Raw genomic sequence first — 14,126 nt, forward strand, 5'->3', positions numbered from 1 at the left:
AGAATCTGATGTTGCATATTTTTCATTAATGACTAGCATGAATGGGAAAAAAAAAAAAAAAACAACAATCCCTCCCCTGATGATTTGTGAAGATTTCCCTTCAACAGTAAATATTATCGCTGATGATGTTAATGAAGACATTAGTTTCACAGCATTTGAAGTACTGAAACACTCCACTGTTAACTAGCCTAGTGGGGTTTATGCTAATGTAAAATATAATAAAATAGAGGCCACTATCTCTTTAAGCTGAAAGAAAGGAAACTTGTTTCTACTTCCAAGGGATGCCTAGTGTGTGCTTATCTAATTGACTGTGTATTTTGTCTAGGTGTTGAGGGAAAGCTAAGAGAATGAAGGCTCTAAGTCCCCAGTGGAAGCATGATATGGCGATGCAGTGCTGGTGCTGAATTGTTCTCTCTGATGGCTCTATGGGAGTGGATAGCACTGAGTCTTCATTGCTGGGTTTTAGCGGTTGCTGCTGTCTCGGATCAGCATGCCACAAGCCCCTTCGACTGGCTCCTCTCTGATAAGGGACCCTTCCATCGCTCACAGGAATACACAGATTTTGTGGACAGAAGTCGACAGGGATTTAGCACAAGATACAAGATTTACAGGTATGAAGCAAAGGGAAAGCAATTACAGAGGTGCCATCTTTAGAAGTTGTAAATTATCCATAAGGGTTTCCTTAAGGGAAAGTTTCAGTTGTGGGAACAAATCCATAGACACAAAACTCATTGCTGAAATATATGCAAGGCCATATGCAAGGCCACTGTGTGTTATGGAAATGCTGCTTGTGTTGTTTCTGTTTTGTTTGAAGAACTTTTGATAATTGATTTTGTTGCTCTGAAAAACGTTGTTGTTTACTACCCACCTTTACTCTGTCCTAGTGACATAGTCAAAAATGTTCTAGGGATTCAAACGCCACCTTTGGCTGCAGAGGGATCACCTTTGATCATGCATCAAGTTCAATTGCTTTCCATGGGGCTCATCAAGACTTAAGCTGAGGCTTTAAGAATGAAATTGTGCCTCTGCATATGCTGCTGACAGAAGAGACTTCATGGTACAAAGGAGGGCGTTTCAAAAGCGACTCAAAAATATTTAATGTGGTTTTATGCCAATGCTTTGAAAAGGGTGTTCTCTTCCCTCAGGAACTGAGGGATAAGAGCCACTGTGTATTTTAACAGAGGTTGCAGGTGTTTGGTCCATCACAAATCTCAGCATTAGGCTGGCCCAGTTCAGGCCAAGAAAAGAAAAAAATGGGGGAAGACTTCAAAAGTATAGGTCTGCTTGAGAATTTGGGCCTTGCTGTGGAATTGCCTCAATGATATATTTGTAACCTGTGAGTCTCTTTTGAGACAGTGCTGGTGAAATATCTGCTCAATCATTTGCAACGGGTGTAACTCAGTAGCATCCAATATTATCAAGGACGTAGGGAGGAAAAGGGGAGTTCAGTCTAATATGAGTGACCTAATGGCAAGTAGAGAGAAGGGGACAAATGAGAGACCAGGAGAGATTAAAGACTGGGAAAATAAATCTATAAGCAGAGATACTTTTCACTTCAAGTTGTGACAGACCCCTCCCAACAGCCAAAAGAAAGTGAGGCAGCAGAGCAGTACAGGGCAGATTTTCAGCTCACCTGACAGCTGCCCGTCCTACAAACACAGCCCATATTGGTATGGGAAGACACACACTGATGTCACTGAAAAGCACAGAAGAGTTTGTGCAAATGTCATACCTATTTCAGGTTATTATTCCCTAGTGATACCCAGTCCTTTAGAAGAAGGTAAGAGGGATATATGCCTGTATGTATATTTAGTTCACTGTCCAGTGGCCTGTGACAAAAGTGCTGGCCTAAGCGTGTAAAGAATTTATTTTTAAGGGGTTTGCTTTATTTTCCTTTCCCAAATGCATGCAGTAGAGGGCACTCTGTTGCAGGTCAATTTTGCAGTGGGCTCCTTTGCCATAGACAGAGAAATTAAACACATTTTGAAAATAAAGTGTGATTTGGAAATATGCTTGATGAAGTGGCTTGTCTTAACAGAACAGCATTGCCCAATATTTACTGCATTTTAAAAGCCAGCTGTCAGGACCAATAATGTAAAGCCAATAATGCAGAGACTGAGGCAGCATATTTTATTCCCATTATTCTGTATTAGTCAAAACTGAACCGAAATTATCTTGCTAAAACATGAACGATGGAATTGTATTTCATTTGAGCTCTTACAATCAGGTCCTTGAGAATTTTTCTCCTCTCAGCCATCATTACAGGAACATTGTTAAGTTTCACAGATCTCTAATCACATTGCTAATATTTATTTGGGTTTGTGCATAGGTTTCAATTGACTTTAATTTACACAATCCCACAGAAAATGTTTCTCATGTTTAGTTCCATTCTCTGCCTGTTGCCTTCAAGTAATGAGCCAGGAAGTCAAAAGAGGCACAAGCTGTACTTTTTTTTGATTTTGCCCTCCAAAAACAAATCTTATTGTAAAGTTTCCTCGTAAAATATGGTCCCATTAGTGAGCAGTGCAGAACACCGTGACCTTGTTACAAGCCACACACTGTAAATTTAATCCCTGTTGCTTTTCTATGAGCTTTCCCAGGCTATAGGACTTGGAACCTAATTGTCTGTTCATTCCCTCACCTGTCTTTTACCTAATGGAAGCAATCCCTCCGGGGCAGGTCCTTGTTTGAAGGGAGAGGTAAGGAAGAGGAAAGCACCTGCCTGCATGGACTCAGCCATATTAACAAGGGAGAAAGGTGCTGACAGAGCCCCTCCCAGTCCCTGAGCTCTTCACTTCAGCCCTTGAACCTCACACCTGACACCTGATATTTAAAGATTAAGGATGAAGGGAAGTCTTCTTCCTTCATTTTAGATCCATACCAGGTCGAAATCCACGGGGCTGAGGAAGAGTGGGATGCGTAGGGTGAGGGACTCCAGGGGATTGTGTCCCGTTTGAACCCTTCCTGGCAGGATGCTGGTAGCACAGTGGGGTCAGACAGAAAATTACTGAAGACCCTTTTTTTTAATGGCACAAATGTGGCAAGTGGGCTACCTGAAGGTAGGTCTCTCTTCTGGGGAAGGGGCTGGCTCCAGAAGGACTGATGGGGCTGCGAGCAGTCACTGCTCTCCTCCTGTGTCTCCAGACTGACAGCATCCAAGCCTTACACAAGAGATGACCATCACAAAAAACCCCATCAAGTCCTGTTGCCCATGGGAACCAATTTAGGATGACCAAGCTCACGCTGGGACTGTTTGTCTACAACTAACAGAAGTGAAGCGGCCTTAATAAAAATAAAATATTCCATGTTATAATTTAAGGTGTGTAGCAGGAGATTTCAGCACGAGACTGCCGCCTGATTTTTGCTTTCCAACAATGGAACAATTATTCAGTGACTAGAATGATATTTTGATTTCCCCTCCATTTGCAGTCTCAGGAGAGGCAGTAATGATGTGGAAAAAAAATAAGATCTCAACGGAATCTGTAATATCCTTAAGATTTTATTTCATTCCCTCATTAATAACATTCTCTATTTTAATCAAAAATGTATTAAAAAGCAGCGAATACATGTTATTCTGCTTTTGGTTATATCAGGCAATGCATTTTTCTGTAAATACCAAAGTTAGAGGTACAAAGGCCTTTGTCTTGTACCACTGTTTGACACTGGTTTGAATGGGACCAAGGTCACACACTGCAGGCCCATGAAAGATATAGAATGATTAAAATCAGATAATAGGACAGAGAACTGGAGAAGCAGCCAGTAGAGAGAACAACCAAGAGTATTAAAATGGAACTGGCTTGAAGGAAACATTGTCATTATTTCTCAGCTATTGAGTAAAACAATGTTGTGATAATTCTTCTATTTCTGTCACTTGCGTGGCAGGAGACAGACTGATTTTAAAGTTTAATTTCACATATGGCAATTGTTTTTAATAATACTCAGTAGGTTTACTTTTTTCAGTTCTTATTTTACATAACCTGTTTCCATTTAAAATAGATGTAGTCAAACTTTTAGCCTAAAACAAGAAAATTGATCACTCCATGGACTGTGTGCTAGCATTTCTATTTTCATGGAATCCCGGACTGGTTTGTTTTGGAAAGGACCTTAAAGATCACCCAGTTCCCATGGGCAGGGACACCTTCCACTAGCCCAGGCTGCTCCAAGCCCCATCCAAGCTGGCCTTGGACACTTCCAGGGATCCAGGGGCAGCCACAGCTTCTCTGGGCACCCTGTGCCAGGGCCTTCCAACCCTCACAGGGAAAAATATCCAATCTAAATTTACCCTTTTTCAGCTCAAAGCCAACCTCTCTGTTCGTATGTCAATGAGGCAAAAAGCAGCTGCTCTGTATCCACACCCTCTGGTCACTGTAAACCAGTGTTCATTTGACCATGAATCTGTTATAAATTGTAGGGATGAAGCCATAGATTTGCACCAAGGAACGCAGTGATTAACTGAGCCAAATTTCTAGTGAGAGGTCTTAACTTCAGCACATTTTTTTGAAGCATAAAAGTTATGCTTTCTTTTAATCTCCATATCTGGCTTTCGTAGCATGAAACCATCATGTGATAAAACCAACTGGTGCATCAATTGTGGGGATGTACCAGTAGGAGAATCATCTGCTACCCATATTTTATTCTATCTATTAAAGTTCAGTTATGTTCATGGGCAAACAAGCTGCCTCTCCCTAAGGCCAGGAGTTTTCAGTGTTACAGGACAGACCTGAAAGATGCAAATATATATGAAATAATGTTTTAATCTGGTATTGCAGAACACTAAATAATTACAAGTGGTGTTCTCGACATTGTTATAAGTTGGAAATGGTGGGCTGGTTGTGTGGATTATGTGGCAGTGTTCTATTCCCTCTAATGCTCCTGCAGGAAATTTGATAATTGCTGCAGTTTTTGGTGGTATTCATTGTCACTGATCTATGAAGAAAAACACCAAGAAAACACCCGGATGGCTGTTGAAAACCTCTACATTCATGGGAGTTCTATGTCAATATTTCATGGAAGGTGGCTCCTGTGGTTAGCATCAAAAAGTATTTTGGCAAGGAAAACCAAGTTTACAATTTGTCATTTAATACACAAAGGAAGTGCTGTGCCTCTTATGTAAATCAGCTACCCAGACAAAGGAATTTTAAATCCAAACAGAATGAGATGAGAGGTTACCAGGATGGAAAGAGTGATTGTGAAATTATGCAAAGTACCTACATTGTATCAGAAGAGGTAATTTCTACAGAGATAGGGAAGTATTCATGCTATCAAATAAGGTCTTGAGGAAATCTCCTCAGGGATACTGTGGAGTTTTGTTGAAGCAAAATGATTTAAAACCTGAAACAGATGTGAAAAATCAGGGGAAGAAAGAGCCTCGTTCTTTCTTTTAAGGTGGAAATACTTGGTAATACTTAGGGGGAAAATAAAGAGAGCTGAAAGAGGACACAATTCCTGTCAACAGAACACATATTACAGAGTGAGATGAGCTATCTAAACCAAAAGCCATCACTGTCTTAAAATCAAATTGGTATAAATAGGCTATGAATAAATTTTGGGTTGCTTCTTTAGAAAAGGTTCCTAATCATTAAAGAAATTCTGGGACATACAAAGTTGCAGAACCTTCCCAATCCTATGTCTAGGAGGAAAGGGTTATAAGCTATGATACACATGAAAGTGGTTGAAGTTTTAGTACCACTGACATCCCTTTGGGGCAACTGCACCTAACAAATGTCCAATACTACTCTGCAAAAGGATAAAAAAGGAATCTCCTGAAGAAGTGAGTACCTCTCAGCAGCATGGTATTCATGTGGCTTAAGAAGATCCCTTTAGAGGTGGTTTTAAAAGGGATTGTGTCCATGAACAGCTACAAAATTAGAAGCATTGGAAAATGCTATCAGGATAAAGACAAGAACACGTTGGGTTCCTCTCCTATGTTCTGAATCCTCTGGTGACTGAACCCATTGGGCAAAGTGAGCAAGACTCAGACTGTAACAGAACACTCATAAATACGTTTCAACTCCCATGTGTGAACTTAAGTAGGGCAAACATTAGTTGGTTTTGTCATTTTTTTATTCCCTATCAAAATATTTTAGCCCATGATTCTCACTAGACTTCTTGACACATGTGACAGACAGTGTTAATAAAACCCTAGGGGGTTCAGTTGTGCAGGTACACAATATGCCCTGAATTATAATTTTCACTCCAGTGTATGGTCTGGAATAACATTTCCTTGTGCTCTTCCTGAGGTTGATTTGAACAGGTTAATTTGGAATTTGAAAGCATGGAGAAGAACTAATAAAGGTCTTCTGATAATGGTTTTCAATACAAGTGCTTTGTGAAATGGAGATGTCTGTCATCACACCTTTTGAATGTCTAAGGGGGTGATTTCTTGGTGCTGCTATTTCCCATACATTTTGACCACACTTTAGAAATCAGCATCACTGACATTTTCCTGGAAGGGGCCATTTAGTACTGGTCAAGTATCGGAGCTTTTGCTTTTATCCAGTACAACCCTTTCTTTGGAAATTAAAATAGCAATGTCTCATTGCTCAGACATTTCTCAGGAGTGCAGTTTCCTTAACAAAAAGCATCACTCACAAAACCCATAAAAGGTGAGGGAGATGGAGCAGGCTGCATCAGGGAAAGGAGTGAGGCAGATTAGTACTGCAGAAGCTGAGGGAAGGAATGGGCTGTAGTCATCAAGCTGTAATGGATGACAGTGGGGTGGCCTCCAGCAGGTGGCTCAGCCAGCTGGTCAACCATTGCCTCCAGCTCCCCAGACCCTTCATGTGCACAGAGTTACTGCCAGGCTGTGGAGAACTGGGGTCACACCCAAGAGCAGCAAGTGTATCTTCCACAGCTGCCATACCAATAAGGAGTAAATAGCAGGAGGGGTTCTCTCTGCCTTTCCCAGAAATTCACTCCATCGGTACATTGCTTCCGGTCTGTGTTGTAATTGGTCAGCTTCCTTCAGGGAATATTCCATTCAACTTGGTGGATAAAATGCACAGAAGTCAGGTGAGTCATCATTCCCAGAATGTTTGCAAAAGGCTGGACTGGGGAATGCACGAAGGCTTCTTTTTAAATCCAGGGGCTCACAGGCTGGTAACAGGGAAGAGCAGCTCAAAGAGAGGTTTTGGGATGGTAAGTTGATAAATTTCCACTAGAAAAATAATATTTGTAGCCCAGTACATTTTTAAGAATGTCTGGATCTGAAAAACATCAATGAGTTTAATTTTGGATTGTGATACTCTTTAACAGCCTCTCTTATTCTAGTTAGCTGGGCATAAAAAACATGACACCAGTTAAATAACTAGGTTTGGTGAAACTGCTTGAATAAGGGCATACCTGAGCAAAATTAAAGCTTTAGATGACCACGTTTCCAGGTCTAGCAACACCTGGATAATGTCCTCCAAAATCATTGAGTTTCCATCCCTTTGTTCCAAACGCAAATCCCTTTCATAGGAAAGCATTTTTGTTTTAATTTTAGAGCCTAAGCACATATCAGGTCATGATGCTTTACAGTTAGCAATTCCTGTTATCAATATTATATTAGTTTCTTGGTCTTTACCCAGGGGATTCTCTGGAGGGTATGTTCTTGTGAAAAGGTGGAAATAAAGGAAGAGAAATTTCAAACTGAGAAGCCATGCATACAAACAAAAACCTTAAGAACATGTTTTCAAGTGAATTATAACCAGAGCCTAGTTTAGTTTAGCCAGAATATTAAGGGATTGACAAGTCCCTGGACTGGAGGTTCACAAAGGTGAAGGAGGGTTTGGCCATCTCCAGTAGCACTGGGAGAATCAGGGGACTGCTCAGATGGATACCAGAGACATGAGAGGTGCAGAAGATGAAGACTGGACACTTGTTTAGGTCTGTGCTCACAATCCCAGTTGTGTAAAATATTCCCAGCTGGGAATATCTCCATATGCATGGATAAATTATATCTCCATGGGCAATAATGAAAGAGTCTGAGCTCTTGTGGGTACTTGTGGCTCAGGAAAAGGCCAGACAGAAATGAAGGCTCAGAGATGGACAGGAAGATAGGTAGGCAGCTCTGATTCCCAAAATGACCCCGTCTTTCCAGCTCTCTTACATCTGTGAGCCAGCGTGGCAGAGAAGTCATCTGGTCTGGGTAAAGGACAGCACTTTTTACTCAAGAACAAAGGAGAAATCATTTTTGAGAATGATCCACAATACCAGCCCTCAGTCCATCTTTGAAGATCTTGGAAAAAAGGCCACATCCCTGGAAGTGTCCAAGGCCAAGTTCCACAGGGCTTGGAGCAGCCTGGGCTAGTGGAAGGTGTCCCTGCCCATGGCAGGGGGTGGAACAAGATGGGCTTTGAGTGAGTCTGTGAAAATCATGACAGCCCCTGAAGAAACAGTGTATATTTAAGTGACTCTGGCTTCCTACAGAATCTTGCAGAACGTTCAGAATACCACGAGTGATTTATCAGAGAGCCCAATTCTACAGGACTCAAAGGCCTCTAGGTTGTTTTGCCAAGGACCAGACTCAGACCTACCCTGCATCCCCTCACTCCACTTGGTTGGCTCAGTATCAGCCTCCTGGGCTTCGAAGCAAGGGTGGAGCTTCTCTTGGTGAGACACAGCAGCACTGGGCTGCGTGCTGGAGAACAGTGCTGGCTGTGCCAGCAGGATTAGGGGCGTTCTCAGGAGTCAGTTTGACAAGAACACAGGCGTGTTTCAGCTTGGCAACAGAGGGAAATATTGATGCCAAGATTGCCTTCTGTATAATATTTTTTTTCATAATACACTGCAGGAGTCTGTGTTTTGACAATCTCTCTTTGTATTTGTTCGGTGTATTTAATCAAAGATCCTGAAGAAACTCAAATGGCAAGGAGAAGAACAAATCTTATTTTTTTGTAAACACTATTATAATCTATTTCTGGAATATACCCTCTTTCAAAATCCAATATTTTAAGGATAATTATTAGATCAAACCTCCTACTGATATGTTTCCCAAGAACAAAGAACATTTATTTAGAGAATATGGTGTGTCATCATTTCAGTTAGTGAGTTCATGAATCATTTAAGTTGCCCTAAAAAAATTAGTATAATAGAGGCTGTAACTTAATGGTTTCATGCAATCACTGAAGTAGTGTAAAAGCTGTTTAACACTAATAACAGATACATTCTTCAGTCAGCAGGGTAGTCTGTCAGGATTTTGCACATGAAATCAGGTCATTTTCATTAATTCTTTGAAGATTTTTTGTTAATTTGGTCTTTCTTCTTTCATTTGCCCTTCCTTTTCATTTTTGTTTCAGTATCCCTGCTGGTACTATGAGTGATGCTCAAGATGTAGAGGATATCAGACGCTGATGACTTTCATAAAGGAGAAAACAATTACCAAGACTGCTTTTAGTTACTGAAAAAAAAGAGAAAGATTTTAATTTTTATTTCTTGAACCAAATTCTCTGTGCTTTTGTTTTAACCCCCATGTTGTTGTTTTCTCTTACTGCTGCTAGGGCAGTAGCTGTCTCCAAACAGAATGGCTTTCAGGTTTCTCTTTTTGACCATATGTTGAGTCTATACGGGTGGCATGTTGTACCTCACACAGAGAGAAATGACTGAGTAGCACAGAAACCTCCTCTGAATAAAAAGCCAGTGCTATTGATTGGAATGTGTGACTCTTTGTACAGAAGGGCATTTGTGCCTTTTCCACGCAGAAAAAGAACAACTGACACCGAATGTGCTCACTCAAGGATTCTTGTCATTTTCTTCTACTACCGTTAAGTTAAGGTCGTGGTCAATATCTCTGAATCCAAATCTTAGTTGTGCTCCAGCTTGGATTGATTGATTCTACAGGTTTTCACAGTCATTATGCTGGTTGTGAAGTTAGTTTTTGTAGCTGCAGATTCATTTCAGCAGAGACCCTTGTGAAGAAAAGCAATACTTCAAAATAATGTCTTGTTGCTCGATTCTGCCTAGAATCCCAATATGATTGTTATGGATAACAGTGTTCTTAAGGTCATTAATGGCTCTGTAGCTCAATTCATCTTCTGATGCTCTCAATTTCTACCTTATTTATGCAGCTTGAGAAGAGAAGATACTGTTACTGACCAGACAATTTGATATATACAGAGCTCTGCAAAATGCACACGCAGAGCCCACCAGCAGCTTAGAAGTTGTGTATGCTGGTCTCGAGAGCATCCAAGAGATAAAGTCTGGCTTTGGGGAGTGAATGCTAATTTCTCCAGGGAAAAGCACATCTAGAGGTTTTGCCTTATACGAGTAACATAATTTAAAATCAAAACAGAAGAGACACTCTACCAAATATTCAGAAAGATAGCAGAATCCAAGACCAGAGGAAATGTAATTGATTAACCTAAATTAAATGTGTTTCAGCTAATTCTGAACTGTATTCTTACAGTTCTTGAACTGTAACTAATATAGATTTCTTCCCTATATCCTGACTGCTAGCAGTAGGATTGGATGCTTTACTAGGAACTCAAATACAACATCATCTTTGCTTCTTGATAAATATGCTGTAATAATAGAAAATAAACAAAGACATCGCTTTATTATCAAGTCACATCTTATTGTATTTTATTTAAACTACATCTTTAGCCTTTTACATAAAATACTGGCTACAGATTATAATAATAATACTGAAGGCTAAACCTCACACAGCATAAACAATCTGATAACCTGCATTAACAAACAGAATGTAGCCTTCTGTCTACATTTCATGTATTTAACCACGCAAAATAAATTTTAAAAATAATTAGTAAATTCAAGTGGTTAAAAATGAAGGACTTTTAGTGAGGTCTCTTGTTATGAAGAACTGTTCATTTCCATTTTCCTTTTGTAAAACAAACACTCAGCTGGTGATGCTCAAGTGGCTGTGATTGAAGGAAAACTGGGGGTGAGATGAGGCTGTACAAGTTGTTCCTGAGTTCAGGAACCCATCCTGAGCCTCCTCACACTCCAGAAGCCCTTGGGAGCGATTTGACTCCCTCAAAGGCAGAACGGCACTGCAGAAAGTCCTCCACAAATTAGAGAGATGGACAATCACCAGCCATGTGGACTTTAACAAGGAAGGTGCTGCCCCTGGGACAGGGCAACCTTGGCTGTGTGTATGGACTGGGGAGCAAGAGGCTGCAGAGCAGCTGTGGAAAGAGTCCTGGTCCATGGCCAGTGGATCTGAGTCAGCAGTGCCCTGGTAGCCAGGAGGGACATCCCTGTCCTGGGGGGCACCAGGCCCAGCAGCGCTGGTCAAGTCAGGGGGGGATTGCCCCGCTCTGCTCTGCACTGGGGCGGCCTCACCTCCAGTGCTGGGGGCAGTTTTGGGTGCCACAAGATAAAAAAGATACTAAACTATTAGAGAGCATTCATCCTTGTGAGGAGTCACTGAGGCCACTTGGTCTGTTCACCTGGAGGAGACTGAGGGGAGATTCATCATGGTTACAACTTCCTTGTGAGGGGAAGAGGAGAGACAGACACTGATCTCTTGTCTCTCATGACCAGGGACAGGACTCACAGGTATGGCCTGAAGTTGTGTCAGGGGAGGTTTAGGTTGGATATCAGGAAAGGTTCTTCCCCCAGAGGGTGCTGGGGCACTGCCCAGGCTCTCCAGGGAATGGGCATGGCCCCGAGGCTGCCAGAGCTCCAGGAGCATTTGCACAATGCTCTCAGGGATGCACAGGGTGGGATCGTTGGGGTGTCCTGTGCAGGGCCTGGAGTTGGACTCAATGATCCTGGTGGGTCCCTTCCAAACTTCTAGATTCTGTGATTCTGTAATGATGCTTTTTGGTAGCAAATCACAAGGCTTGATAGATTAGAATAAGTGGAAAACATGTAGACTGTGGTGCTTGCTATTTTCCAGATGTCTAGAACCCAAATATTGGTGATTAATGTGAGAATGAATCAGTGCGAATATGAATGCATGTGTTTATATATATTCATGAGTATATATTTCATGTGTGTGCATGTGTGTGTGTGTAGAGGTCTGTGTATATGTACATACATAAATAGAAATAGATATGGATGAGTTAAATAAATCAGCCTAATGATTCATCTTTTCACAGTGAGAAGAACACAGTTCATTAGAAAGAAAAGATTGTATCCTCTGCAGTCTGGTGTCTGAGTAGGAGCCTTTGGCCAAGACATTAATGAAGTTTGCTATGGACACTTGCTCATGAATCAGTCATCCAGAAAATCTTTGTAACCCTGGTAGTGCCAAAAGATCTTTCCTGATTAGATCCTTGTATTAAGATGCCTCTGGCAGAAACATTCTGTCAGATCTTGCTGCATTTTCTCATGCTTTTGGTCAACTCTAGATTATGTCTTAAACTTATCCATTAAATTTTAGCTGTGGCTGCAATAGAAGACTTCTGAGAATCTGTAACTGAAACATATTAGCATGAAACTTCTTTTTCATACAGGGGCTACTATGACTTTGCTCCATTTTTTTCTCTGCCTTTCCATATGATTCTGGATATAGTTAATGAAATTAACCTTGACAATACAGAAAGAAAATAGGTATGTACGTGGCTACAGAAGCTCTTCATTTAAATCTCAGTTTTCCATAGATTCCTTGTGTGATAATGTCATGGAAAATTCATATGCTATAGATTTTCCACCTGTATCTTCATTTCTGGATCCAGTGTGTGCTCATGTGTTAGCAGTGCTAAGAGCTGTCAATATATGTTTGATAAATACTACAAGTGGTGCACAACTCCAAACTTCCAAAGAATCTGAAAGGAGTTGGTGTCGAGTTCAGTGCCTAGGCTGGGTGGCCAAGCTGTGAGTAACAGCATGTGAGTACAACTCACAACAAACCTGGACCCATCCTTTCACATGCTTCTCCAGAGGCTCCCTAGCCTCTGTTTCATTAGCAATTCCCACAAAATTCCCTCAAGGCCTGCTTTGTACCTTAGACACCTTTCCCATTTCTCTCTCTCTCTCTCTTTTTTTTTTTTTTTTTTTTTCATTTTAATTGCCGTGAAATTTGATTTTCCTTCTAGTAGAACTATTTCTCATGTGGTTGACTTCAAAGGTGCATCTGTTTATTTAGGATTTTGCTTGATGAAGTAATGGTTATGTCCATTTTTACTGTTGACTCCTTGGCCTGGATGAGCACAAGTGTGTTCTTGTTTACTGGTTCTGATGTAGCAGTTCTGTGTGACTCGGGTATGTGTTTCCTTGGCACCCAAACCATGAAGGAGTGTTAGAAATCAGTATAGTACATCAAACTCCCTGACACTTATTCTTTCAGAGAGACAAAAACAATCAAAAAACCGAAATCAAACTGTCCAAAGTTTTTTTTTACAGTGATGGTCATTTTCCCATTCTATGAGATTGGTAGAATATTAATAATTTAAAAAGGAATTTTAACCATAGTCATTCATTGGAATTTAGAGATTATTAACAAGAACATTTAAACTTAAAATGTTGTGAAGTAGGACATTAAAATGAAAGAAAAAGAATTGTACTTCTACTTTTAAAAAACATCTTCATGTACCAATTCTGCATTTATGGGGGGACAAAGATATACAATTTATAAGTGACACTCATTTCACTCTATTTCTCTTGTCTTCACAGTTAAACCATGAGAATTCCAAACCATGAGTGGGTTTGCAAGATGTTATATGGTTGTTGACAGCAATAAAACAGTCTTCATGTAGTATTTATGTTAAAACAAAGTGGAACTTGGCAGGTTTCTACACCAAAAAAACTGAGGTCACAGGACTCCTGTCTCTAAATCAGCTTAAATCTTTGGAAATTCCTGTGTAAGGCTGATATGCATGAGTTAACATTCCTCTCTCCCTCAGAAGCATTAGTTCTGTCATAGTAACTGGGAAAAACCAGTAGGGAAAGGTCAATTTTAGTTAAGTAAACTTGGTACTACCTCAGAATTTAGTCAGGGAGCAGAACTTTTGAGAGTGGGTAGGGTGGAAGAGAGAAAGATGCACCTACACATTACCAAATGAATCTGTGGCTGATAGCTCTGTGGGAACAGCCTTGTGCCTGAGATGAGGGGGTTTTATCCTTGCGAATTACGCACTTCCCAGTTGTGAAGAAAGGCTTGTGCTTTGCTTCCCTGTTGTGATGTGAGACCATCCTGAAACGTGGTAACCAATCAGTAATTTCAGAAGGAGCTAGCCTGTCAA

The 14,126-nt window shown here is 40.8% G+C and overlaps 1 protein-coding gene across 2 annotated transcripts in view; it reads left to right on the forward strand.

Annotated features, from left to right (window-relative positions):
* Positions 1 to 375: 375 nt before the first annotated feature.
* The window catches only part of BRINP3 (BMP/retinoic acid inducible neural specific 3), a gene marked incomplete at both ends in the record, with an annotated part of 191,625 nt that continues 177,874 nt past the window's right edge, over positions 376 to 14,126 (forward strand). Inside the window, one exon of one of the 2 annotated variants that reach the window (XM_082287579.1) lies at positions 376 to 611. In XM_082287579.1, coding sequence (XP_082143705.1) covers positions 376 to 611 — 236 coding nt within the window. The remainder of the gene's footprint in view (positions 612 to 14,126) is intronic. The other variant, XM_082287580.1, reaches the window with a different exon arrangement.

This window comes from Coloeus monedula (genome assembly GCF_965178545.1).
Source record: "Coloeus monedula genome assembly, chromosome: 9".
Lineage (NCBI taxonomy): Eukaryota > Metazoa > Chordata > Aves > Passeriformes > Corvidae > Coloeus > Coloeus monedula.